The sequence below is a fragment of the Phalaenopsis equestris genome, unplaced genomic scaffold (genome assembly GCF_001263595.1).
Source record: "Phalaenopsis equestris unplaced genomic scaffold, ASM126359v1 Scaffold000480, whole genome shotgun sequence".
NCBI classification, from domain to species: Eukaryota; Viridiplantae; Streptophyta; class Magnoliopsida; order Asparagales; family Orchidaceae; genus Phalaenopsis; species Phalaenopsis equestris.
The window spans coordinates 254,587-282,551 of record NW_018164921.1 but is presented as its reverse complement, the minus strand read 5'-3'; the positions used below and the strand labels follow the sequence as shown (position 1 = coordinate 282,551).

The 27,965-nt window shown below is 32.6% G+C and overlaps 2 protein-coding genes across 2 annotated transcripts in view; one reads left to right on the top strand and one right to left on the bottom strand.

The window, feature by feature from the left end:
* The first annotated feature begins 1,226 nt into the window (after positions 1-1,226).
* LOC110028016 (lysophospholipid acyltransferase LPEAT2-like) lies at positions 1,227-23,335 on the top strand. Its single transcript, XM_020729707.1, has 7 exons — positions 1,227-1,351; positions 3,189-3,329; positions 12,725-12,791; positions 17,859-17,909; positions 22,435-22,551; positions 22,628-22,675; positions 22,858-23,335. The coding sequence occupies exons 1-7, from the start codon at positions 1,227-1,229 to the stop codon at positions 23,002-23,004; spliced, it is 696 nt and encodes a 231-aa protein (XP_020585366.1). The 3' UTR covers positions 23,005-23,335.
* A 6-nt stretch (positions 23,336-23,341) lies between these two features.
* Positions 23,342-27,965, bottom strand: part of LOC110028017 — a 28,810-nt gene continuing 24,186 nt past the window's right edge. Inside the window, exons 11-12 of the mRNA XM_020729708.1 lie at positions 26,775-26,913; positions 23,342-23,420 (exon numbers count right to left, since the gene is read on the bottom strand). Coding sequence (XP_020585367.1) covers positions 23,352-23,420; positions 26,775-26,913 — 208 coding nt within the window. The 3' untranslated portion in view covers positions 23,342-23,351. The remainder of the gene's footprint in view (positions 23,421-26,774; positions 26,914-27,965) is intronic.

The window sequence follows — 27,965 nt, the reverse complement described above, 5'->3', positions numbered from 1 at the left end:
AGAATGAAGAAATGATTGTCTATATCAGTAGGTGTGGAGCTGCTACATAGAACATATTAGCAGTATGTGGTTTCAAACATGTGTTTTACATTCGTGATGACTGGTTGGGAAGAGAGTGCACTCGACAACATAATATTTAAATTTGCAACCCAACAACCCGAATACAAATTCCCGATGCCTCCGCAAGGGTGTGCACTTAACTAATCTATCACTATTATATTTTCATTTGAGCTAATCTAGTAATGTTATCGTTATTCAAGGAAGTATTATCTTGTTGATTCGAGATATCCACTACAACGGGGTTTTTTGAAGCAATTTCCCGACTTGAGATATTACCTCATTGAGTTTAAGCGCAACACCAAGTGATTAGAGGGATGAATGAGTTCTTCAACAAAAGACACTTGTTATTACGCAGTGTTATCGAGCGAGCATTCGGTGTATGGAAGAAAAAGTGGGTCATATTTTGAGATATACCTGCATATTATTTCAAAAAACAGGTGAAGATAGTTGTTACAACGACCCCGCTCCATAATTTTATATGGAGGCATCTATCTCGAGATGATATCGATTTCAGGATCTTAGACGATGATCCTACCCCTGAGAAAGCTAACTAACATAAAACCGGACCTTTGGTGGAAGAACATAAATGTAGGAAAAATGAGTACAACACTTCAAAGAGAGAAGACATCGATGAGATGTTTGAGTTGAGTGAGGAGATTACTGATGTTTTAGTGAATGCAATGACTTTACTTATGTAGGATCGCCTAGTTATTTGTAGTTGATTCATATTTCATCTCTATATTTTTTTCTTGATATATTTTTTCAAAATATATAAAGAAACTTTTGTTGTGCTTTTCTTTTTTTGTTCACCGATAAACTTTAATTCTTAATTTTAAAACTGCTTATATTTTTTTAGAATTTCTCGAAAGTTGTGTCAACTTAATTTTTTAAAATTAGAGCAAAACTGTATCATGGTAGTAGGAAATATGAGCTCACGATCATCAAGCTCTTCGAAAGTTTCACTATGTTAATGTGATGATAGGTGTGTTTAGTATCAGTCCAGGAAGGAAGACAGCTATGGAAGAAGATTTTATTCTTGTCCTAACATCTTTCCTTGACTGATCACGGTCTGGAGGTACCTCATCAGTGTTGTCAACCCAATGGAAGTAGTCGCAATCTGTAGTCACGTTCATCAAGCACTTTGAAAGTTTCACTATGTTATTGTGATGATAGGTGTGTTCAGTATCAGTCCAGGAAGGAAGACAACTACAGAAGAAGATTTTATTCTTGTCCCGGAAACTGGACTCCTACAGATTGCGATTACTTCCATTGGGTTGACGACACTGACGAGGTACCTCCAGACCGTGATCAGTCAAGGAGAGATGTAGGGATGGAGAGGACATTATCCCGAAGACTTGATGATCCAGATTTCAAGACAAACGTCATTCTAGGCTTGTTGATTATCATTTTTGTTTTCATTATTGGAGTCATTTGCTTCAAATAACTAATGTTTTCTTTTATGTATTATAGTATTAGGGACTAGACTATTAGTGTTTTTTAACAGTTTGACCCCTTTCTGTTATTTAGTTTTGAATATTCTGAAAATTATATTTATTTCAATATATATTATATATAAAGCCAAAACAGTATTTCTCAGCATCACAACAGCAGCACAACAAATCTCCCAAACAGACACCTGCTTCTTCATCAGCAATTTTCTGACATCTCTTGAAAAGCTGCTTCTCTAGGAAACAACTTTACAGAAGCTTCACAATTGTTTCTTGAAATAGCAACTACCATCCAAATGTACCCTTATTAAACGTATCTCACCTAAATTAGGAAAGGAAGTAAATCTGAATAAAAATTAGTATATATATATATATATATATATATATATATAAACCAAATCTTTCCTTTCCCAATAAAATTTTTCCTATGATATTCCAATCAAATCCTCCAAGATTTGGAGATAGTGGCCGGCCCATATGAGAGGTAAGTCTGAAAAGAAGCAAAACTTCTCAGATCTTCACATTTCACATGGTAAAGTAGACAGTTTTTACTAAAGCAACAAGAAAAATTTCATCTTAAACTTGTTGCAGTTAAAGTAAAATAGTTTGCAAGGTGAGATATAACGTTATATATGTTTGGGATTGGTTCACGTGACTCCTAGTCTTAATCTGACAACCTTACACGTATCATTTTGGTTAGTAGGCAAGAGGATTTAGTGATTACTTGGAGCAATGTGAATGGACGCTTTCTTTTTATTATTTGTCACATTTAAATCGTCAAAAATAAATATCAAGTCATTCATGAAGTATATTAAATCCTTTCTACAAAAAGACAATTATCCAGCATTTTTTTGACAGTATCATCTTGAAGGAAATCCCCTGGTATGTTTTATTTGGTCTTAACTCTTTTTTATTTCATATTTTGAGAATATATGAAGCTTGTGTCCCTGAGATGGGATCTTTTGACATTAATCAGTTTAAAATCTCTCACTTTGGTCTGGTCTCATACAATATCTAACCCTCTCTAAATCTGTACAGTGGGCAATCTTTTGTTAGAACAACAAAAATTTCTTCTTATACTTTCTAGGTTAAAGTGAAATCTTTCCTTTGTAATTTTTTTTTAGTGCGTAGGCAATTTCTCATGACGTTGTTGGCTAATAATAGGCCAATGGGTTTTGGGACTTGGGACTGCTTTACGCATTGCGGATATGCACTTCTTTTTTTTTTTTTTTGAGTGTTTAAATCAGATTTATGCGGTTAAAATAAATGTCCAATTTCTCAATAAGTGCCCCTAATTCTTCCAAATAAAATTGGGGAATCGAAGGATAATCTGCAGGCATCTCCATTGAATTTTTTTTAGTCAGAGAGAATCTCATGCTATAAAGAACCAATTTTCTTGTGTTTTTGTTAGAGGATGATATTGTCTGTTGTTCAATATATAAATCTTAAAAGCAATTTTGAGTGTTGATGAACCATTGCTTCACCTATTTCCAAATCTCTTCTAAAACTATATTTTTTGTCCTTTCTGCTTTCACGTATCTGCTTAATGCGTAGAAAGTATAGATATCATTTGTTGATTTCATTGTTTAGTTTTACTTCTTTACTATTTGTATTAAATATCCAATTTATTCCTTCATTGGCTGAGCCATTCCTTTGTTAACATTTTTCATTGTTTTTTAGCTTTTGGTGTGTGCAATGTGATTGCCGTTTTACTGTCGTTAAGTTTGAGAATTATGTCTCCATTTTGCAGTCGTTCAGCATAAGCACATCTGAAGCTCTGGAGCTTATGGACCAATTTTGTTTGATGAATCCAGATTCCAAGTAATTGACTTTCGTTTTGTTAATTTTCTTGTGTCGTTAATCTTGTTTTCTTTAGTAAATGTTAATTCCTTAAGTCATAATATGGTATCATTATTTGACGTTTCAAGTTAAATTACTGCTTGTGTGCATTTCTTAACACTTGTAATGCTTTTAGCCTGGATTTTTTATTTAGGAGGAAAGAGAGGCTAACGTGCCAAAGGGTGATTAATCCCTTGAACAAGACTGTCATACGAAGCCCATACTGCCTATGTCCAGAGCTGTTCTCATGGGCTTTGTAAATGACATTTGGTGTTTTATATTCATGCCATGTGACAGTTGATTACCACTACTTGGTGGTTATATTTAGTAACTTGAAGTGAATATGTACGCCTACAACATTAAGACTATAATAAATGATCCATAGATTGCACCTGAGTTCTTAAGTTCAAAATAGATGATTAATCCATAGTGTATTAAACCATCTTAGCTCATTTTGGTACTTATTATATATAGGTATAATATTCTTATACAATATATCCAATATTATACATCTAAATATCTATATGGAGGGTGGGTTTTTCTCTTCTTTTATTAAATTTCTACCCTTTTGATAAAAATCTGAAAGAATTTTTTTTGGAAATACAAGTTATAGAAAAGTAATGGCTAGAAAAGTTTAGATTGTTCATTAACATTCTTTTAATGTTTATTTGCTCAAAAATCACATGGAAAAAAGAAAATAAATAATTGCAATAATAAATGTAAAAATTTCACCTAGCTATCCTGATGTTCAATCCATTTAGGAATTGTCTATTAATGCCAATGGAGCAATTCATATATTTTTTTATAAATGATTTCATGTGATATTTAAAACAAATAGTAAAGAAGCAATGAATCCATGATCTTTAATTTTTCTTATGTGGCACTCTTGTCAACCCTTCTAACACTTTACCTCGAATTGGGTGATAGAGATGCCTTTTCAAGTTTGCTTATAGTATTCTCAAATGTCAGGCTATTGAGTCTTTTAAATAATTAGTCAGCAAGTTATTTCCCCCCCTGAGAAATGGAGTAAAAATCAACCCACTTCCTAATTTTTTTCACAAAATGTCTATTTACTTTCACATTTTTTCTATGATCGTGTAGTAAGAGATTAAGGGCAATGCTAATGGTTCATAATATATCCTTACAGACTTTCCCTGTCCGATTTTTGAAATCTTTCTATATGATTTTAACCAATAAATGTTTGCATATCCCTTGAGCAATTGCTTTGAATTAGAATTCAACTCTAAATTCTGGAGCAACATGTTTTATTTCTTTTCTATATTGTAAAATATTTACAATTTAATAAATTTGTCAGAAATTTATTTTCCTCTTGAGACATGGAGTAAAAATCAATCCATTTTCTAATTTTTTTCATAAAATGTCTATTCACTTGCATATGTTTACTACGATCATATTGTAGGAGATTACGGGCAATGCTAATGGGTCATAAGATATCTCTATTGACTCTTCCCATCTGATTTTTAAAATCTTCCAATATGATTTTAACCAAGAAATGTTTGCATATCCCTTGAGCAATTGCTTTGATTTAGAATTCAGCTCTAAATCCTGGAGCAACATGTTTTTTTTCTTCTCTATATTGTAAAATATCTTATGTGTTCAGTATCCTGAAGTGAAACTTCTATCCATTGGCAAAGTTAGCATTAGTATATACTTTAAGTTGTAAATATCATGTTCTTTGTAAATAATTCTTTTTTTTAGACTACATTTAAGGCACCTAATGACTTTGTAAGCAGCTTGAAGGTGGGATTCTTTGGGTTTGTATATAAACAAACGTATAAGACTTGTTGCAAAGGTAATGTGAGGGCATGTATATGATAGATTTGCTTTCCACCTAATCTTTTGATATTGCTGAGTGGCCATTATGTTTCTTCTTCATTTTTCTTTAGTTATTGATTTGATTCGATTGAAGTTTCACATGGCTTACTATCTATCTTTCTTATTTTTATCGATAAGTTCATTTCATATTTTCTTGAGATATAAAGATTCCTTGTTCTAACCGAGAAACTTCTATACCTAGGAAATATTTGGATTTGCCTAGTTATATTTTATTTATCAATGAAATGTTTTAGAAGTTGGTATGATTTTCTCAACTTTGTTTATATTCCATTGCATACATAGCTTTTGTAAATGTGTCAAACCATGCTCTTGGGAATTATTTGAGATCATTAAGTGCCTTTCTCAGCCTTTACATCTTATTATTTATGAAAGAGCTGCCATGCCCTGATAGAGAATTCATATTAACGTTTGATGCACTTTTATGTAAGAAAGCATTCCACATATCATATTATTGCATGTACATCTAAGGTTAGCAATGAGAAAAATTAAAATGCGAAGTGTATTCTTATTTGTAATAGGAGCAAATATTTCTTGATAATAGATTCCATAGGATTGAGTATATCATCTGACAACTAATCTTACTATATGTTGCTTCAGTCTTTCCGTTTGCTCTATATTTTAATGAAATGGTTTATTTGTATCTCACATTTTTTTCCCTTTCGGTAGCTCAACTATATGCCAAATGTAATTTTTTTAATGAAATTTATTGGTTCTTTTATGATATCCTTCTGATTCTTATTTTTTAGGGTTTGAGGTATTTTAATGAAGTTGGAGACTTGTAGCTGATCTCTGTAAGGATTTATGTCTTGGAGGAAGTATCTGATGAGATGTGTATTCAATAATGGGATATAATGTTGAATTTGTGTTGATAGGTTGATCATTAATACCTGATGATGATTTTGAGTCTTGATCTTGCTAGAGATTGTAGTTGGACTTATTTGTCATTCTATGAACCCAAAGGGGTACTCTTTTTTTCTTCATAGGTGGTGCAAAGTTCCTTTGTGGTGTGTTTCACACCCCAACTGACCCCTTCTTTAAGCTAAGGTGCGATAGAGGCGGACAATTCAGTCAGAGACTAAATTCTCACCAGCATTCGTCCTGACTTATAGACTTAGGACCAAGTGAGTAAAGAACTAGTCTAACTAAATTGTCACAATATAAGTGGTGTGTTGCATTACATAACTCATTAATATCCATACTCAGAAGCGTGGAAAAAATCATATCCTCGAAATAAATAAACTATACAGAGCTGCTAAATCCAACATAAATTAAATAGGTACCCAAAAATTTTGTACAGCTCCCAAAACTATACAGTGCAAAACTATATAAATCACACTTGGCTACTCACCCCGGTGCTCGTTGCCTCTGCTTAGAAGACAACAACGCAGAGTGAGCAATGAGTTCAGAGAAATAATCAATGCTAAAATAATATTTTATATATGAAAAAGAAATGTGCATGCTCGTTGAAAACTGTACATGTCTATAAATAAGTCATAACATGCTATAATTATAAATAACATGAAAAGAAAAGTAGCTAGTGTAGAATTGAGAGTGTTATATAAACATGTATGTCATAATTAAGAAATTATAACTATAATCAAAATGTTCATAGACATGTTCATAAGTGGTTTATCGTATGTGATTACAACAATATCATTTTATAGGTGTCATTTTATAATAATATTACTTGTAAATGTATAGGCCTCAACTATTTTCATATTCTGTCATTATAGACCGTCACCTGCCCCAAAAGTTATATAAACTATCGATAAAGGTTGGGCTTTACCCAACATAGTTGTTATCAATATTCCCTTGATACTAACGGTTCTCTAACGTTCTGTCATCGCCTAATCTCAACTTTTCCCAAGATTGTCTTAAATATTATGAGTCAAGAATATCACATCGTTGTATAATGTAATTTCAAGCACTCATATAATAGTTTATTCATAATATTCATTATGACATTTCTTAAAACATAATACCTGTAGCATGCATTCATAGACATTTCATATACATTTATAAATCATAAATGAATACATGCAGTGTATCATAGCATAGTATATCATCATATCTATCATAAAAGAAGTTAACATATATTCATACATTCAATTGCAGATCTGTTCTGTACATGTTGTTCCGCTCTGCTAGGGTTCGCCTCATGGCGAACTCTAGCGTCTATCGACTTTGTGATTTACTCGTGTCGCTTCGTATCGCGTCATCTGCTTTTATTCGCGTCGTCTCGCATTTGCCTTCACGTATCGTCTGGCTGCAGTGCTGCGGCCGTCTTCGTGCCTGCGTCTTGTCTGTGACAGAGCCACTCGACAGCTTCTGTCTGCGTATCGTCTGCGACAGAGTTGCTCGACACCTTCCTGCTTCTGCTGCGCTCGTTTGCTACAGTCCTGCTCGACCGCTCGACACCGTCCTGCTTCTGCTGCGTCTCCTCTGCGACAAAGCCCCCGGTCTGCTCGGCTCTGCCTCTGTCGTCTACGACAGAGCCGTTCGACACTCGTGCAGTTTCTCACTGTGCTGCAGATTGGCACTGGCTACGGTAATGGCCTCAGGGCTTTGCCGCCGCCCTCGCCGGTGATAACCCTGCCAAACCCTCCTATGTTACAGTGGTTTGCAAATGCAGCTCCCCTTTCCCCCTCCAGATAATGCGGCATTCCCGCAGATTTACCATGATTCTATTGCAGGAAATGACGATTGCAGTCTCATAAAAAAAGTAGAGAAAAAGGCGGACAAACCAACAATTTTCTTTTCTGACGCTGAAATTTCAACTCGTGCAGGAATATACAAATTTACATTAGTTGGAAAGTTTCAATTAGGTTGCCCTAAAATGGAGATCATCAGGAAGATTTTTGAAGATTTCAAACTTGTTGGGGATTGACAGGTTGGTCATTTCTCCTAAACCCTTCCTAACACCTTTATCTTCACTTCCCCACACCGATTTCATGTTAAATCACATACAGAAGCTCGCATGCCACTTTTGATGCTTCTGACATAAAATTTGCACCTCACAAAATGAGCCAAACTTTAAAATGAAAGTGTGTGGAAGGAAATGAAAGTCTCAAATGACAAGAGAGAGGGATTTGTACTCACCGAAATCCCCCGGACACTAAAATTGTTGTATGCGGCTTTGCTGGTGCCGCTCAACCCACTTGCTCGCACCCAACTAAAATAATCGAGCGAAGAACCCTTCTAGTCACACATAACAACGACAAGGAGAGTAAAAACGTGGCACTTAAGTGATCATCCCTTAATTTGTAGTCATTCGATCTAATCGAACTATTGCATGCCGAGAAAAGTGTGTGGGAGTCAGTTGGGTACAATGCACATGCGGGAGATTAGGGGATTATTAGGATTAATTAATTTAACTTAAGTCAATTAAGCTCATAATTTCAAAATTTTATCTTTCAATCCGTTCATAATTTGAATTGATCGATTTCATGCATATAATTTTATAAAAATAATTTGGTTGACTTTTGAGGGGTGCGAAATTTAGGATACTTTTAAAATTTGCAATATTTTAATTTCTCAATTTTTTGGCATTATGACTCCCCCCTCATAAAAATTTCGTCCTCAAAATTTTTTTACTTGATAAGGGATATTTTTGTAGCATTTCTTCTTCTTTTTCCTATGTTGTTTTCTTTTCAAGCCCGTACTTCCATTATGTTTATATCTCAGTTTTTTTAACATCGATTTCTAAAATAATTTCAGGATCTTCAATATAAGTCGTTTTTTTTTTTGTATTTCAAGTGAAATCCTATGATCTGAATTTGTAACCCATTTCTCGGCATTGAAATATGACTATATCATGAATATATGACATATTTGTAGATAATGTTAATTTGTAGGCGATTGGATCGATCATTTATATAATCTCAAAAGGGTCGATTTACCTGGGACCCAATTTGCTTCCATGACCGAATCTAGTTGTATCTTTCATTGGCATGACTTTCAGAAATACATAATCTCCAACTTCAAATTGGATTGTTTTGTGCTTTGAGTCATACTATTTTTGTTTTATCCTAAGCAGCTTTCAATCTATCTCTGATTAATCTAATTTTTTTCTTGTGGTATTATCAAGTAGCTTGGGATCTAACATTTAACTTTCACCAACTTCAACCCAACTGAGTGGAGTTCTGCACTTTCTGTCATATAGCGCTTCATAATAATTTATTCTAATATTGAACTGATAGTTGTTGTTGCAGGCTAACTTGATCATTGGAACGTGATCTTGCCAACTGCTTTCAAGGTCGAGAACATAAAGCCTTAATAAATCTTTCAATATCTAAATTGTTCCTTCTGATTGTCTGTTAGTTTGTGGATGAAATGCAGGGCTGAAATATAACTGTGTACCTAAACCTTATTGAATGTTTTTCCACATCCTGAATGTGAATCTTCTGTCTCTATCAGAAATAATAACTTTTGGAATTCCATGCAACCTAATGATTTCCTTGACATATAATCTGACCAACTTTTTCATTGAATCCGTTGGTCTTATTGACAATTAGTGAGCTAACTTGGTTAGTCTGTCAATAATAACCCAAATACTGTTATGGCTCTATCTGGACCGAGGAAATCACATTAAAAATCTAATAGCAATTTCTTCTCATTTTCATTCTGGTATGAGCAACGATTAAAGAAATCCGTTGGGTCTCTAATGCTTAGCCTTTAGAATCTAACAAGATTGGCATTGAGATACATATTCAGAAACATCTTTTTTCATACCTGGCCAACTTCAAATCTTTATAGATTTTGTGTTGCTTGGATGAATTGTGTTGATCTTCTTGCAGAATTTTCTGTCTCAAATCAGAATCAGCAGGTACTCATAATTGCAGCTTATTTTTTATAACACCATTTTCATTAACTGTCAGATCTGACATTTTTTCTGATTGAAATTGCTTCAGAAGATTCAAATATTCACTATTATCTTTCTAAACTGTTTTAATTTTATCAATTAACGTTGGTTGCATTAAAAACTGATGTAAATACCCGCTATCATATGATTTTTTGACTTCTAACTAAGGCGTCAATTTTCTCAATCAACTCTAGCCTCTGAGTGATAATCCAGCTTGCACTGGTTATGGATTTACAGCTTAATGCATCGCCAACTATATTTGTTTAGTCAGGGCAATATTGTATATCTGGATCATAGACTTTGATCAGCTCTAATCATCTTTGCTGCCTCAAATTCAGCTCTTTTTGTGTGAAAATGAACTTCACACTTTGATGATCAGTTAATACTTGGCATTTCACACCATACAAATGATGTCGCCAAATTTTGAGAGCAAACAAGACAGCAGCTAACTCCAAGTCATGTGTCGAATAGTTCCTTTCATGTGGCTTCATGGATGCATAGGCTATTACCTTTTTATTTTACATTAGAACATAACTCAAGCCTCACAATGATGCATCGTTGTAAAGCTGAAATCCCTTCGTGCCTGATGGAATAGTTAAAACCGGTACAGTGGTCAAATGTTTCTTCAACTCTTGTTCTCACATTCTGTTGTCCGCTCAAATTGAATGCCTTTCCTCATCAGCTTTGAAAACAACATAGCTATCTGTTAAAGCCGTTTTCCGAACTTCCTGTAACCTGTAATATCCATTCAATCCAAGGAAGTTGCGTACCTCTATAACATTCTTTGGAGTTAGTCATTCCACAATTGCTTTCACCTTCTGAGGATCCACAGATTCTCTATCCACTGAGAATGTGTCCCGAGAATGCAATATTCCACAGTCAGAAATCATATTTTGAAAATTTCAAATATAATTGATTCTGCGTCAACAATTCCAATACAATCTTCAGATGCTTAACATGATCCTCATCAGTTCTTAAATAAATCAAAATATCATCAATAAAAGAAATAACAAACTAATCCACATACGGCTTGAAGATTGATTCATCAGGTCCATGAAAATTGGAGCACTAGTTAAGTCAAAAGGCATAACTAGGAATTCATAATGACCATGCCTGGTCCTAAAAGTTGTCTTTGTTATAACTGTCTCCTTGACTCTGACTTGATGATATACCGGTCTCAGATGAATTCGTAAAAATAGTAAAATACAGTAGTACCTTCTAATTGATCAAATAGATCATTGATCTTGGGTAAATGATTTTTTTTCTTGATTGTCAAGTTGTTCAACTTTTTGTAATCAATAAATATCTACATGGATCCATCCTGCTTCTTGACGACTAATACTAGAGCACTCCAAGGTGATAATGAAACTAGTATATTTATTAGATAATGAAATTAGTATATTAAAGGCATTTAGCTGGAATGCCAAAGCGAAAATGAAAGATACAACAGTAGGAAAAAAATATACAATTATTTCATTATTAATGTTTAGCTCGTAGCATGGTGAAAATGTGTGAGTGGTGATTGATTTTCTTCTTATTTCTGCCCCTTCTAATTTGAAGAATTTGAAATCTTTTATTCACCAGAGTGAGTCGCCACTCTTCTCCAATCAAAATCAGAAGCTTGTTGCGACTCAATAGTTATTTTATCCACCAACAAGAAGAGTTTGAAGTGTTTCAAGGACTTGCAAAGTACTTTTGATGATAATATTAGTAGTTATTTAAGTGATCAATACGAAGGGGTGTTAGTAGAAATAAGAACCGTCTGATTTGATTGGTAAAAGTTCCTAGATACAAGAAACACCGTTTATCGATTAAATGTTAACTCTGCATTGGTCCATCGAACCTGTTTTTCGTTTTTGCTACAAACACAAGTATGCAACTTTAAATTCTTGCATAGCAGAATTGTTTTTGCAGTTTTGTTTTAATAGGAAAGCCATAGAATGTTAGCAAAGATAAGATCAATCAAATCTGCCTGCACATTGTATTTTTTGTTTCATATAACAAAGCTGAAACCTAATGTCTGTTAATATGTATCATCAGATTATGTAGTTAATTTACCTAGGGATCTCAAATGTATTCTGACCCACAACCAACTTGTTGCCAGTGTGATAGACTGGTTCGTATCAAATTTTGACTAGCCCCATTATGATCCATGTACCTTAGGGTTTTGATGAGTCTGAACTGACCATGGGCCCTAAATGAGCAGAATAACATTGCTGGACTCGATATCGCTGCTAAGTATAGTAAAATATATATGACCACAAAACCTAAAATGACCCAATTATATCAGACTTTTCCAAGGAAGCCTACCATCATCATTATTTGAAAGTAATCCTTTTTTAGTATAACTTGTTTAGCAAGCAGGCTACACAATTTGGATTGAATAGTGTCTGTAAAAGTAAATTTTGTGTTGTAAACATCCGGCTCAATTGACCAAAGTAACACCCCTGATCTGATGATCTTCTTAGTAGCTTGAATCTTGCTTTTGGTAGCATGCTCGTTAAATTTTCATCTTTTTGCTACTTACATATGTATTAAATTTCATCACCTTTGGTATTTTTGCTTGCATGTGCTATGTTTTGGTTATATTATGTAATGAACCCCTGTATTTATGCTATATAAAGCGTTGTTGATGATTTATTGTTCTTTTTTTGGACAGCGGGCTAGTTAAATTTCGTGGTTTTTGTACTGTTTTTGGGTTGGGAGACAATCTTCCATCCAAAAAGGTTAGATATTTTATTTTTGTTTGCTAGCTTTTATTTTCTCCCTTCCTCTTTTATGATTAATTAAGCTGGTCCTTGCTTTACATGATGTTTCTCAGCTTTAGTTATCTTCTGCCATAAGCGCCGAGCCAGTAGATTTCTTTTCTTCAGAAAGCTCACGTCACTTGTACAGCCATGCATTTCTTTTATTGAAATTTAAGCTGATTATTCAATTGCTGTTCCGGATGATGTATTTAATACTACATATTTGATTTAATTTGAATGCTACTGATACTCATTGTTATGCCAAAATTTGTGTTGATGGCATCATAGTTAGGGTCTGTTGGGGCAGCTGCTGCAGTTGTTTAAAGAAGCAGCTGTGAAGCAGCTGTGAAGCTGCTGCAGAAGAAGTATTTTTCGAAAGACTGTGGTGGCTATTAAAAATTAATTTTATTTATAAAAGTCAGACTGCAGCTTTGTAGTAGTCATCACACTTTAATAGTAGGTTGAAAAAAACATCTTCTTATCACAGAAATTTCTTAAAAGCAACAAAAAAGTAATTCCTTTGACAGAACTGTGGTGGCCGTCTCAAAAGCAAAACAAACAGAAGCTGTCCCAAACAGGCCCTCAGAGTGATGACAAATTTACATTGGTACAATTTGATGCATGGTAGGTCAAGAATTGTAGATTCAATAGAAAATTTAAAGAAACAAATGAAAAGATATCAATATAGTGTAAGTGATCGGTATTGAATCCTCGATGCCTTTGAACTGTTGGAGTGATCGGTATTGAATCCTCGATGCCTTTGAACTGTTGGATCCTTAAAGTAATTCATTCAAATCGCCTAAAGTAAGTAGAAAAAGCGAAGATGTGAGCTACAAGAAATTTTTATTCAAGTCATCATATTTAATTTTTGTCGAAGTATAATTGATTTTTCGTAAAAATAGATGCGAGCTCTAAAATTTATGCCTCATTCTTCATTGAAGATGATTGAGAGAATTTTATGTGAGGGCCCACATCAAATTTTTAGAAGCTAAATTATATTGTAGATAAAATAATACCCATATATTTCACTCTTATTTCATGAGGACTTTTTTATTTATGATTTGTGGTTTCCAATAAGTGCAAGTCTCTGTGAATCACCCATCCTGATAACAGGATAACACTTTCGATTAAGGCTAGTTATTAAGGTGCTAATTACTCGGAATATAACAACAACAATTTAAGTTTTATTATTATAAAAAACTATCAACATGAAGCTTATTGCATATGCTGAAAGGAATGATGATCAACCCGATCAAGATCCCATAGTTCATTTTTCCGGTTTATCATGGACCATGCATGATCTACATAATGAAATAATGTAGTCAACCTAGGGTGTGTTTGTTTTGACTGTGGTTGTATGAAATCTTAGTTCAAAAGTTGTTGTTAAGAAGTTGGTGTTTCAGAAGCAATTAATCTGTTTGAAAAAACACAGTTATGAAAGTGTTGGCTGTGAATTAATGACGGTTATAACCCTCAGTATATATTATGTAGATAACATAGGCATTTTAACCTTCTTAGGATTTTTAAACTTTGAATTTACAAAATTTACTAAAACCTATTTAGTAAAAATAGTGAGATACTTTAAAACAAGATTTGAGCAGGAATTAATAGAGAAATCATTATTAACAGCCTGGGTTGCTTTATCCAAAGGAACAATATGTGGATGTTTGTCAAAGGGGATTAGTTTAAATCAACTTTAACGTTTTATATAATATCAAATAGTTATTGTGATTCACAATAAAAAGTTTAAAAAATATTTTGGGGGAGCATACAAACTACTGCTATGACAATAATCTAGTGAAGCCTACTTGCTAAATCACTCGGTCAGAAGGTTCTGGTTATAACTATTTTTATAGAGCTAACTACTCAAGTTACACTAATAGAGGACTTGGGCCACATTCTTACTAGCATGAGACATTTTTTTTAGCGTAAATGTATTAGTATATTTAATATGTTATTAAGATCCAACAGTTCATTCGTTTTAGGTTATCATGGACCATGATCTACATAACTAGATAATGCAGTCAACCTAATCTAATAGAAAAGTCATTATTAACAACCATGGGTTGCTTTATCTAAGGGAACAATATGTGGACGTTTGTCTAAGGGGATTAATTTAAATCAACTTTAGCTTAAATAGGGTTTTATACACTATTAGATAGCTATTGTGATTCACGATAAATAGTTGCAACAAACTTCAAGGGGACATACAAACTACAACTATGACCATAATCTAGTGAAGCCTACTTGCTAAATTACTTTTTTAGAAGGCTAACTACTCAAGTCAAGCCACACTAATATACAACTTGAGTCACTTCCTTACTAGCATGAGATTGTTTTTAGCGTAAATGTATTAGTGTACTTAATTTGTGAGCTTAAGTTAATCATAAATTTGTGATCTTTGACAAATTATTATGGAGGTGGATGGGGATTTACTTTTAGCTTTAATGATATAATTTCATTTAAATAGTTTTTAGATTTTATAACTTGAAAGCTTAATTTGATGAATAAATTTTTCAGTTGAGATCTATATCTAACTTGACCATCATTGAAGAAATTTGAATTATTGAATTTTATTTGCAATTTGAGTGCTCTAATTTTAAACATATCTGCTCTAGTTGAAATTTACATTCAACATAGCTATAATTGGAAAATTTGAATTGTTGAACTTTATTTGCCATTTAAGTGATCTAATTTTAAAAATTGATCCCTCTAGTTGAAATTTATATTCAGCATGGCTATCATTGATGAGATTTGAATTATTAAACTCATTTGTAATTTAATTGTTGTAATTTATAAAATAGATCACTTATGTTGAAATTTACATTCAACACGACGATCATCAATGATTACCATTTCATCATCATAATTGCAATTTTAATGGGAAATTATCTCTTAATATCTTTATTGCATCAGTCCTATCAACTTATATCCTTGTAAGAAGAAAGATCGGATTGACCATGAGGGGCTCATTTTTATCAACTGTAAACTTATTAAGTATGAGGAGCAAATCGGCTAAGATGGTGAGGCTAGTTTTGTAATTCCGGTCCATATTGAGAGGAGGATCGAACAATTTGAGGTAGGACTGATGACTCTGCCCTATGAATAAGATGGCCCATTTGAGAGCATGTATTGTTTATTGATTTTGAGTTTATTTTTTCCAGAAGAGATTTTTGTAATGTTTAAAGATATGTGCATACTTCTCAGAGCAGTATAATTAGAGCTTATTTTATTTTATAACCTACACAGTATTATCAGATCATATAATCAAGCATTTAGCACATGGTCAGAGCACATGTAAGATGACTTAAGTTCATTAATGTATACGGTACTTGGAGTAAGATATTTTAAAATGAATTTTAGGTTATCTCGCGCAGCATTCTCAGACCATATAATCAAGCACTTGGCATATGAGCCAGAGCACATGCGAATGATTTAACTTTATTAATATACATGTTGTTTCAAACAAGATATTTTAAAATAATTTTGGTTAGCAGGCAATACTCTTAGGTCATGTAACTTTCTTAAGTCTTATGAGGGTGATTTAAGTTCGTTAGTGCACATATTATTTGGAGCAAGAGATCTAAAATATTTTCAAGTCATCGCATGCAGCATTCTCAGACTATGTGATTGAGAGTTTAGAGCAATGGTGGAGCACATGTGGGTGATTTAAATTCATTAGTGCACGCATTGTTTGGAGTAATATATTTTAAAATAAAGTAAAGTCAATTTGTGTAGTATTCTCAGGTAGCAAAAGTTCACAATTCTCAAAACCTGTAAGTACACAAACAAAAAGAAATTAGAATGTCAAAACTATGAGCTACGATTAATTTTCATCAACTCATTTCAATTTTTTACGAAGTACAAGACTAAAAATTGCCAATAACTAACTGCCTAGACCAGTCTTAAGGACTTGTTGCATAATAGCTATGGATATAAAGAAATAATTAATTTCAATTTAATGCACATACGTAGAGAAAGTTAATCTTAATCATCAACAATCGGATGACACAGCAACATCACGATACAAATATCTTGATTTTTTTCGTTGCTTAAAATTGCTGCAAATTTTCTTATTTTGCCCTCTAGATATTTTGAAGCTATATGTCCATACATAAGATAAGCCCTGATGAGTGTTTGGAACGTTTCCTTCCATTTGATATTTAACTAATGAGCATGTTAGAAGAGGTATTAACTTGACAGCAGTTGATTGTGCTGCAACCTTCAAAAGTTTCACTTATTCCAGGAGTATCTAACACCGAGTGTAAAGGTAATTTACTTTTTGATAGTGTGGTGGAGTAACTTACAAACAAGCAATTTTCCCGTTCATCATGCCATTCCAGCTGAACTTCTCAGTCAGAGTGACCTCTGCAAAACGGTTACAAAAATAGGGAGAAAGGCAAAGGAGAACGGGAGGTGCTGCTCTGCTTAATTTTATGACACTAATTAAAGCAAAATGATTTCTGGAATGAACGTCATCATCATTAGACTTGACCTAACTGTTTAGGACACGTTTAGGAGTGCTCTACTACTTCCAGTTAGCAGACGGTATTGTAATAACATTGATTTAATGAACAGAATGAAATGTAAAAAAGGCGAGGTCAGAATTATCTGAATCACAAACCACTTAATTGCAGGACAATTTTGTTCCTTTCTTAAACAAGTAGCACGCTTTTCTGCTCTCATTGCTACTAACTATTAACTGCATATACCTATCAATTCTGAACTAATAGAGTTAAAGTTTTCCTATGTTAGTAGAAGAATTATTGTTATAATGTTTGCGTAATGAAATTCTGTTTGTATGTATATGCAAAGCGCTAGCAATTATTCCAAATATAGTTTGTGTAACATATGTGTGATGCATCGTATAGCTGAAACTTCTAGCATTTGAAGTTATTTGTGTGTTAATGTTGTAAATAAATGACCTGATTCTTTCTTAATGTTGTAAATAAATGACCTGATTCTTTCTTTGTTCATTTCTTTGCTATGGTTGAATATTTAACCTGTTAAGTTCTAATAGTGAAGTTTGGAATCCATTCTTGGCAGATTTTTACTTACCTTGATGTGGAAAGGAGGGGATCTATTGCTTTTCGTCAGGTAAAGATGAATATTCATAATAGCTTCAAGTATTTGGTTCATGAAGCTGCGTAAGAAATTTTTTAGATCTAAATGAAATAATTATCTAACTTAAATCAATTTTCAAACAGACATTTATAACTAACTTTAATTATTTTCCTTTTTTATATGGGTGCTCAACTTGCTAGTTATTAGGCTTTGTTATAATATTTCAATCATCTCGTTGATCTGTTGTTCACCTTGATACGAGCTGCATAACTCAACACAATCGAATGGACCGAAGATAACAGATGTAGTTTTAGCATCATATATAAGAAGAATTCATGAAGTGTTGGTTATACCTAAAATAACTCAAGCAATGCTTTTATTATAGAGCAGATTTCACAGACATGGCTAAAGCCTCACATTCCATGAGGACATCTGCTTTGATCAACACATTACACGATAAAAAAAACAATTTACTCGAAATCACTCAAAATGTTGTCCATTGGTGTAATGAACTAGTGTCCAGGGCATTGAAATTATTAAGAAAGGCCCCTTTAACCGATTCAATAAATCATGATAAGGATGATGACAATGGCACGTAAATCATAGTCAAGATATTTAATCACCATTGAAGTTGCCTAAATGCCGCTCATTTGGAAAAGAGATTATGATGATGCGTCAAAACTGTTGAAATTACTCAAAAATGACCTCACATCACCAAATAGCCACACAACAAAAATGATATGCTATATATGTGACATCACGTGAATTGTTTATTTGTAAAACAGATTGCACTGATGCATTGAAAAGCTCTAAAATACTTGAGATGAAGATGAGGCCGTTATGGGGGAAGATGACCGAGCATGTATGGATAGCCTCCATGTGTAGTTTTTTTATTGGTCGGGAGAAAATGTTCAAAGAACCCTCAAAGATGCTCCCTATGAGAGAAAAATGTCGGAAGGTTGTTGAAATTTGGACTAACAATGGCTCGAATGAAAATAAGACTTCAAACTATATTACTAAAAAAAACTAGAGTGAACAAAATATAAAATTATAGAAACATAAAAGGAGATTAAAATAACTTGGAAAACAAAATAAGAAATTACAAGGAACCATTGAAGAACTTAAAAACACACTTAGATTTCGATCAAAACCAATCTCGATCACTAAAAAATCTTCGGAGAACCCTAAACACTTGAATGGTGAGATGAACTAAGGGTTGGGCCTCTTATTTATAGGAGAAGAATTGGTTCCATATGACTAAAATACAAATGCATAAGGATGAAACATTACGTTATAAAGTACCAAAAAAGATTTATGCTATGAGTTTCGCAACACGTGCAAGTGAGCATAATATATTATTTTAAATTTCAAAAATAAAATTATATGTATTGATTAAAAACATTCACACAAACAATCAAAGTCTTAAAAATATATGGTCATATGTGAATTCGTAAGGTTATTTTCAACTTCAATATGATGGATCGAAATCCTAGCAATTATCTTAAAGATTATGCAAATAAAAAAATTCAAATATTTTTAAATCATGTCACGTATTTCAGTATAATTCTTTCAAAATGCCTTGAAAAACATACAATTGTGCATCCATAAATTACACCAAAAATTACATATATATGCATCATGCAAGTATACTGAAAATCGCACAATTGTCTTGTGCATATACATTGAAATGCATGACATCATCAAATGATAAACATGAGCATATGGGATGAAGTGGCAAAACATTTAAATCTAATAATTGAGAACATTGTGCGGACCAAAGGTCTATTTTGAGAAATGTGCAACTTTTTTTAAAAGCATATACTCATTTTTAAATTTTGCATACTTTATTTAAAATTTAAAGCTAACGTCTTGCACAATATTCTTCAATTTTTTCATTTTCCTTATATAGCAGAGTCACAAGTCCCACGTAACGCAGCCAATTTTGTTTCTCACAAGAGTTAAGTTGGCCCAATTTTTCTTATTATTAAGATTGGATTTGACAAGATTGATGCTCTTAAAAGATGTTTAAACTCGCTAGAGCGGACTATATGTGATGTTGGCGAGAGCTACGGTCGGCTGAGGCGAGCAAGGGCGGGACCAGCAGCCTCTCTGCGCAGAGGAAGGCCTAGTGATTGACAGGGGAGGAAGGAATGGAGGGGAGATACATGCCACCTTGGGCGAGGTACGGTTGTAGCAACGCTCGCCGTCGGATACGACCCTCAAAGATGGAATGCCTGGAAGACACGCCTGGAATCAAAAAATGATCAAGAATTGTTTAGTGATCAGCATACAAAAAATTATAAATAGATGGAAGCAGGAGCTAAGCTAGGTAGGTAGAGAAACAAATAAGAATTAAAAAAGAGTGGAAGGAATAGGCAAGAATTTGAAATTCAATCAAAGTAGGAAGGAGAGGATTTTGTAGGGGAGGAATTTCGGCATGAGATGAGGAGGTGGGTCAGTCAAAATGGTCCGATCCATAATGCGCCGGGCCGACCCAGAGAGCCCACCACATGAGAACCCCCCTTAGCACTCATGTAAGTGCCCTCCACTCAGGGCAAATATCAAAAGATTGTCGAAATAAATACTAAACACGTCTACAAATAATAGAACTTAAAGAAGACAAAAAAATTTGAACATAAGCATGACTTGATGAATAAACTAAATATAAGTTAAAATAAAATTTAACTAATGAAATGTATGCATGTGCTATTACTGAAAAGAGCAAGTTTTGAATAATCGTATGCAGCCTTTGCCTAGAGTTTGACAACTCTATGTCTAACCTCAAGATCTTGAGTTCAGGGCCGTGCACACACCATTAACAGTAAATGATTTGAACTTATTGGGAGTTGTAGTGAACTAAATGGCTCATACGCCCACGGACAGAACCTCCTTACTTAAACCAAACACTCGTACACCTTAGAACCTTGGTGTGAGTGAACCGAATAATGAAAATGAGTTAGGAAAGCCTCAGATTTATTGGAGGAAAATAATTAACAAAATATGACATCTTGAAACATGTAAAGACTCTAAAATGTAAAACACCCTACCAAATCTGCAAAACGGATACTGCAAGCGGAATCAGTAATGACATGGATTGATTATCTTGAGTAACAACTAATTACTGATGATTTGGATTGATTAAAGTATAATTTGCCTTAAATTTACAATTAACTATGATTAGCCTAATTATTCATGCCAAATCTATTTAATTCATTATTAGTCTATTTTAACAATGAGTAGCTTAATTAAAGTATAATTAGCCTTAAATTTACAATTAACTAATTACTGATCATTTTTATTGATTAATAATTTAATTGATAAATATATTTTAAAATAGCTTTGATTAAATGTACTTGATAATTAATTAGTTCATTAAAGCATTAGAAAATAAACTAAATCATAATTCTTCCTTAAATTAATTTTTTTACTGCTAATTTCTCTAATAAGTTGGTCTAATTTTTTAGTTAGTTTTAAAATTCATTTTAAATTAGTTGAAGTAAACCCAATTATTTCATAATTACTCTATTTAAGCATTAATTAGCCTATTAATAGTAATTTTTACCTTTTCCGATTAATGAGTTGAGTATTTATTGCCCTTTAAATCCTTAAATCTTATAGCAGTTAGACGATCAGTTGAGATTTAGCTCAGATTTAACAATGGCACAATGTTTTAATACCCTTAGAATTTATCAAATCATACTTCACTCGAATCTTGCTCATTAACAAATAGCCCATTTGTTTGGTTTTGGCGTATGTAATAGAGGAAGAAAATGCAATAGCAAAGACAAAATTAATCTTGACAGACTTTGAAGAAAAAATGTAAAGCTAACATAACTTACAATTTGTGCAATAAAATTTGAATATAATAGAATTCAACAGGATTGAATGCTAAATTAGAATTTAATTTAGAATTCAAAAATTTAAGATAAACTATAGCTTGTTGTCACCTCCCAAAAGAGCTCTTAGGGGTGGTGGGCAACCTAGGACTGAAATACTGTTTTTCAGTCTTACATTTAGCTGACGTGGGAATTTTTGTCCGTGACAATCTCCTCCACCCAATCATGTGACTCCCTCGTCATCTCCCAAAAAGAGCTTTTAAGAGTGGTGAGCAGCTCAGGACTTAAATACTGCTCTTTGGCTCTACACCTAGCCGATGTGAGACTTTTTGTTCGTAACATTGTGCTCATAATAACGGTGATGCTGAAGAGAATTTATATTTGGTGGCATGAAGTTTTATTTGCATTAAGTTTATTTTTAATTTAATTCGTCAAAATAAAATGTATCTGCAGTGTCCATCCCTTAAATAACTACTGTTAACTGTTTTTTTTTTTTTTTTTTTTGGTAACTATTCTCATTTACTGTTTTTTTTTCTTTTTTTTTTTTTTTTGGTAACTATTCTCATTCTACCAAACTAGATACAAGGAATTATAATCTTGCTGTAATGTAAATATCTTGTTATTGGCAAAAGAATTCGTACAGAAAGCAGCATACGCCCATTTTTTCCATGCATATATTTGCATTTGATTCAATAAGAACTAAATTGTGCACAAACTCGCAGTTCTTGATCGGATCAGCTCACGTTAGGAAGCAGCCTTTATTCATGAGAGCTTGTGAAACAGCTTTCAACACATTCTGTGACAGTGAATCAAGTTGTTCAACTTTAACAATAGAACAGGTTACTATTGCCATCCTTCACTCTTTCATATCCCTGCTTATAATTTAGCTTTTTCTAACACATTTAATGGTCGTAGTTTCGTGATAAGCTTCAGTCAATGATGCCATCAACCGACAAAGAATCTGTAAGAATTTAAGACAAGTTTGGATCAGTTTTTGTTTTCTATAAAAATAAATTATTTTTTTAAAAACGTTTAAAATAATTTTTAGATGTTCCGAATACTTTTAAAATTAATTATTATCCTAATTAAATTCGTCAAATATATTTTAGTGATAATTTATTATTATTATTTTCATTTCATTACAGCTCAATCAATTGGTTCATTTGTTTGACGTGGACGAGGATGGAAAAATTGATCGGGATGATTTCATGAGCTGCCTATGGAAGAACCCACTTCTTGTAGCACTATTTCCTGCGTTAATCGACACCACCATCTTGGCAGTCCATGCTTAGAAGGTTTTTTGTTTTTTTTTTTTTTTATTGTCACAGTTATGTTATATGTATCTATCAAACTTTAACATGATATTTTTGTGACATTGAATAGACAAATCTGATATATATTATAAACACATGTTTATAAGTTATTGTGATTAACACCAAAAAAAAAAAAAAAAAAAAAAAACTTATTTATTAGAGAGGACCACTGTGCATATGCAAATCAAAAGATGAATGGATTGGAGACATAACCAAATCTATATTGCAAACATTGTTTGTAATATTATTCTTTACATCAAAACTTGCATCATGTAATACAAGATGAACAGTGGACGCGAATATTGTAAAGATTTAAAAACCTTTATTTACATTATGGCACATTTTTCTTTCAGTTTTGATTCACTTTTCTGCGTCAAATTGGTGTTCCTAGGTACCTGCAATTTTCAAGTAACATGAAGAGTGAGTGAAAAGACAAATGCTCTTGATCTTTTATACAAGTCAAGATGTGCAAGTATGAAAAGAAAAAAATGGAATGTAAATTGAGCTCAAGTGACAACTAAGGAACGCGTTTCCTTCATTTCTGAATACCAGATCATTTAAGCAACTGATCTGTCATGGCAGGTCCAAAGTAACACCAGATATCAATTCTCTTCAAGTAGTTGCAATATAATAATAATAATATTATTATTATTATTATGCAACTACTTGAAGAGAATTGATATCTGGTGTTACCAGGTGTATTGAAAGAAATTGCACAAAATAATAGTGTTTGAAATAATTTCCATCGCATCAGGTCTTTTTTTTTTTTAAATAAAGCATATCAAATAATTTGACAGTTTTAAACTGATGCTCAAAAGGTATTACTTTACCATGATTATTATTGTAATCATATTATACAGGTTGTTGCTATTTTCCAAGATCATATAGCATGTGTGCCCATTAGAGCAAAGCTTCACTCTTCTAATAACATTATAATAATTTTACTAACAGCTCACTTTCCAAAGCCTAAGTTGAGAGCGAAACTGAGCAAAGCCTACTAATGAGTTGGCTCAAGCTCTGCTTGATAAGTGGCTCAGGACCCAAGCTCAATGAACTACTAAGTCAACCTCAAAATAGTCCTAACTCAACTTGTGAGCTCTTTTGAAAAATAATTAATATAAAATATATATACTCAAAATATATTAAAATTTAGGACAACTATTTTTAATTTATTAAAAATGATCAAAAAAATAATATTTTATATTGAATGATTCTTTATTAATTATCTCATAAAAGCTCATTTTATTCATAATAAACAAGTCAACCCGTGAGCTAACTCAATTAATTAATCAGAGCTCAAGCTCAAGTCAAGGGCGGCTCAAGCCTGACTCAACTCGTTTAGACCCCTAGTCAAAGTGAATTACTCCTCAATTTTTGTTAGGTCACTCAAACAAACTGGACTTCTATTCTATTTATGCTAATTTGTTCGAAGTGTTTAACACAACAGAGCACAAATTCTTGGTTGAACTCATGTTATTGCCTATGTAGTACACGACTCAGTTGACGCGTTATATACAAAATAACCACAAAAGAATCAAACAATAGCTGTAATAATCAAAATTTTCCCAAAGCCCTGTCTGAACTTCCATTGAATGCACAATTTAGAAAGGTTGCAATACTCTTTCCCTCATATATCTTTTTACGATAAATAAAGCATGGAGAAAAAGAATTATGCTACACAAATTACTCACACAGACGACTGCTAAATTTGAATTGCATCAGAACCTACACTAAAATATATACCAATGAGAATATACCTATCGCAAAACCAACATATAAGCATGAGTCAAAACCTATATCTAAAGCTAAATTTCAATATGAGATTATAGCTGAGCCCAAATCTCTATTAGAATATGAATCAATTAATGACACTTTAAACCCTCATATCATACATGTAGAGGTAGATAAATCAATTAAAAAAAAAAAAAAAAACTAATCATGCAACCAATCATGAACTAACTCTACATGCGTTGAACAATATGATATCAATTTTATTTTCAATTCTTGGTTTCTTGTTTTCCAAAGTAATATATTAAGAAATTCAAATTATATCAACGTTTATGTGAATTTCTTAATGACAATTGCATTAAAAACACAAGAAAATTAAAATTTCAACTATATAGATGAATCCAAGTTATATAATTCATCATGATTACTCTTTAACCCATTTAGATTACATTAACTTAAAGAAGCATATATATATATATATATATATATATCAACTTAAACCTTATAGCATGAATCATCAACTAATACCTTAAATCCTCCTTTTTTCACATCTAATTTTGTTTACATACAACCAATCATTCATATATCTTCCAAACTTCAACACTAACCATAATCTTGAAACTATTATTGGTAATGAAATCGTTCCCACTAATGATAATAGATACAAATGTGTCCCACAAAGTTGAAACATATATTGGAAGGTGATAATTCATGAAAATCTTTTTTTAAAAATCCAATAGCTATGACTGGGTCTTTCGGGAGATGTCATTGAACAATTCATAAAAAAATGTGGTAGCTTTCCTCCTTTAAATTATGGCTTGTGTGCCTCTTTTATAGATCTTACAATATTGTATCGATGTGACTCCTTCGATTAACAAGTCAATAACTTCCCCTCCTAGCGGATCTATTGTTGTTCCTTCGAGGCTAGGCAAGGGACGGCAATTTTCTTGCAACCTTTCAAATGTTTTCACAACTTCCAAGTATGATACTTTTATGACTTGCCTTCATAAGAAGATGGTGAAAATTGTTATCAAGTCACTTTTATGATAATAAATAATGATCCAAGGCATATAAGAAAATTGTATGGCCTAATAAAATTTCATATAAATGTGTAAATTGCTCCTTTTAAGATTTCAATCTTCAATCAAATGAAAAACTTGAAGAATTTTTATAGAGGCAATCTCATTATACAAGAATGGAAATTATTTTCCTTGGCAATTTTTTCCCTTGCACTTTTTCTTCATTAGCGCTTTTTCATTATTTCCTAAAGTGAAATTGCAGTCATATTTTCTAGTCTGAATTTCTATTGATCGCATGAAGTTTAACATTTGTAAATGGCATTCATGATAATTAGTTCTAGTTATCAATATTTGGCAGAATGCCAGGCCTTTTGTCTGAATTGATTTCCATCATTTTTCAATTTCATCAAAGAAATTTGAGTTCGTATCTAATGAATTTTTACGTCTTTTGAAAACCTCAAGTTTCAGATCTACACTAAAGTGGTTTTCAACAATTCCCATTAGGAAAAATCTAGAATGTGATTGGTAAGTTATGCCGTTCTTTCCTCATCTACACCACAACATGCTAACAAATTATGGATTTACAGATGGGCAAAAAAATAATAAATTAGTAGGTGACTCTAATAATAAATTAGTAGGCAACATATAGTCAAAGATATTAGGCTTATCTTCAGACAAAAAGGGGAAGAGATGCATACAAAATTTTTCCATGGAACATTATCGTTGATCTATTTCAACTTTTATATTCCATTCCATTTCCACTTGCTAGGAAATTAATCTGTTAGTGGCGAACTAATAGTCATAAACATGTATTCTAGATCAATTCCTTACTAGCAAGATACATAAAATAATGATTATACATGTGTGATAACAAACATGAAACGATATAGTGATCTACTATAAAAAAATTTTAAAATCAAATAAACAAAATCCATATTATAATCTTGAAAATAGCAGAAAATGAAAAATTGATATAAATCAATGAAGTTATAAAGTGCACACCTGAGGACCCGTGACAAGCTTTGAACGGCCACTTACAGATGACTGTTGCGTACTTTGCGGTTGTTGCTGAGGTTGATTTTGTTGGGGTTGTTGCTCAAACTCTTGTTGCTGAAGGGCTATTGCTAGTTGAAGATCAGAACTGCCAGGACAATATATATATCAAGATTATTAAAACACAACCAAAGCTTGTTTCCAAATAAAATGACAAAAGGAATGAAAGAAAAAAAATATGCATCAAAACTTAATCAGAGTATAGCATAATATTATAGGGTAGCAAAATAATATAAATCATTCTTCAATCAGATGCACAACATATGTGAACATAATTGATGGCAACCATTTGCTCAATACATGTATCATTCACGTCATAATTTATTTTTTATTATTTTTTTATTTTTTATTTTTTATTTTTTGTAATTTTTTTCTTATACTAACATTTAGTTTGTCCTATAAAATTTATTGTATTCTCTTCAAATTGTTTCAAATTTAATTAATTCAAATTTTGACTGGAATCAGAAATGCAATTTTTTCCATGACTATATTTCCTATAGAAAAAGATCATATGGTTTATTATTAAGTAATGAAGCAATTTTTGTATATCTTCTTGCTTCTATAATACTCTCTTCTTCCACCTATGATACTTTCTCTCCCACTCTCCATCCTATGCACAAAACTCTTTGTTGTCCATGAGCTAACCAATAGAAAGGAGTTGATCAGTGTAACTTCAACTTTATTTTGGCGAGGAAATTTCCCAAGAAGAATCATTTAGGAGTTCAGAGCTTCATCCAAGAAAATTTAGAAAAAACGGAGCTTAAATGGTCACTTCCTAGAGTATAAACTTTAGGCTTCTTTAGATAGATTATCTAGCAGGACTATTAGCAAGTCATTGATCCATGTCTAAGTAAACACTTTGAACGATGGTCCTTCTAAGCCCAACAATATTTTTTCTAGTCATCATTTTGTGAAGTCCACAAAAATAGCACCGCCTAAAGTTGTAGCTAAGTCATTTAAAAGAGCCCTTCTTGCAAGCACTGCAAACAACCATATTGCTTGCTAGAATGATAAAATTGCTTGTTTTAGATGGCACACACCTTCACACGAGGAGAACTTCTAATTTAAAAAGATTGTGATGTTTTACTCACCTTAAATGATGAATGAACGGAAAACATAGAAGAATGCTCATGAAAGAGG

What these genes read in the sequence shown, in the direction of transcription:
- LOC110028016 (XM_020729707.1), top strand. Translation starts at nt 1,227, where the DNA reads ATGATAGGTGTGTTCAGTATCAGTCCAGGAAGGAAGACAACTACAGAA. An exon ending in GGGTTGACGACACTGACGAG is followed by an intron (nt 1,352 to 3,188) that starts GTACCTCCAGAC and finishes ATTGTTTTTTAG; the next exon opens with CTTTTGGTGTGTGCAATGTG. An exon ending in CAACTTTAACAATAGAACAG is followed by an intron (nt 22,552 to 22,627) that starts GTTACTATTGCC and finishes TAATGGTCGTAG; the next exon opens with TTTCGTGATAAGCTTCAGTC.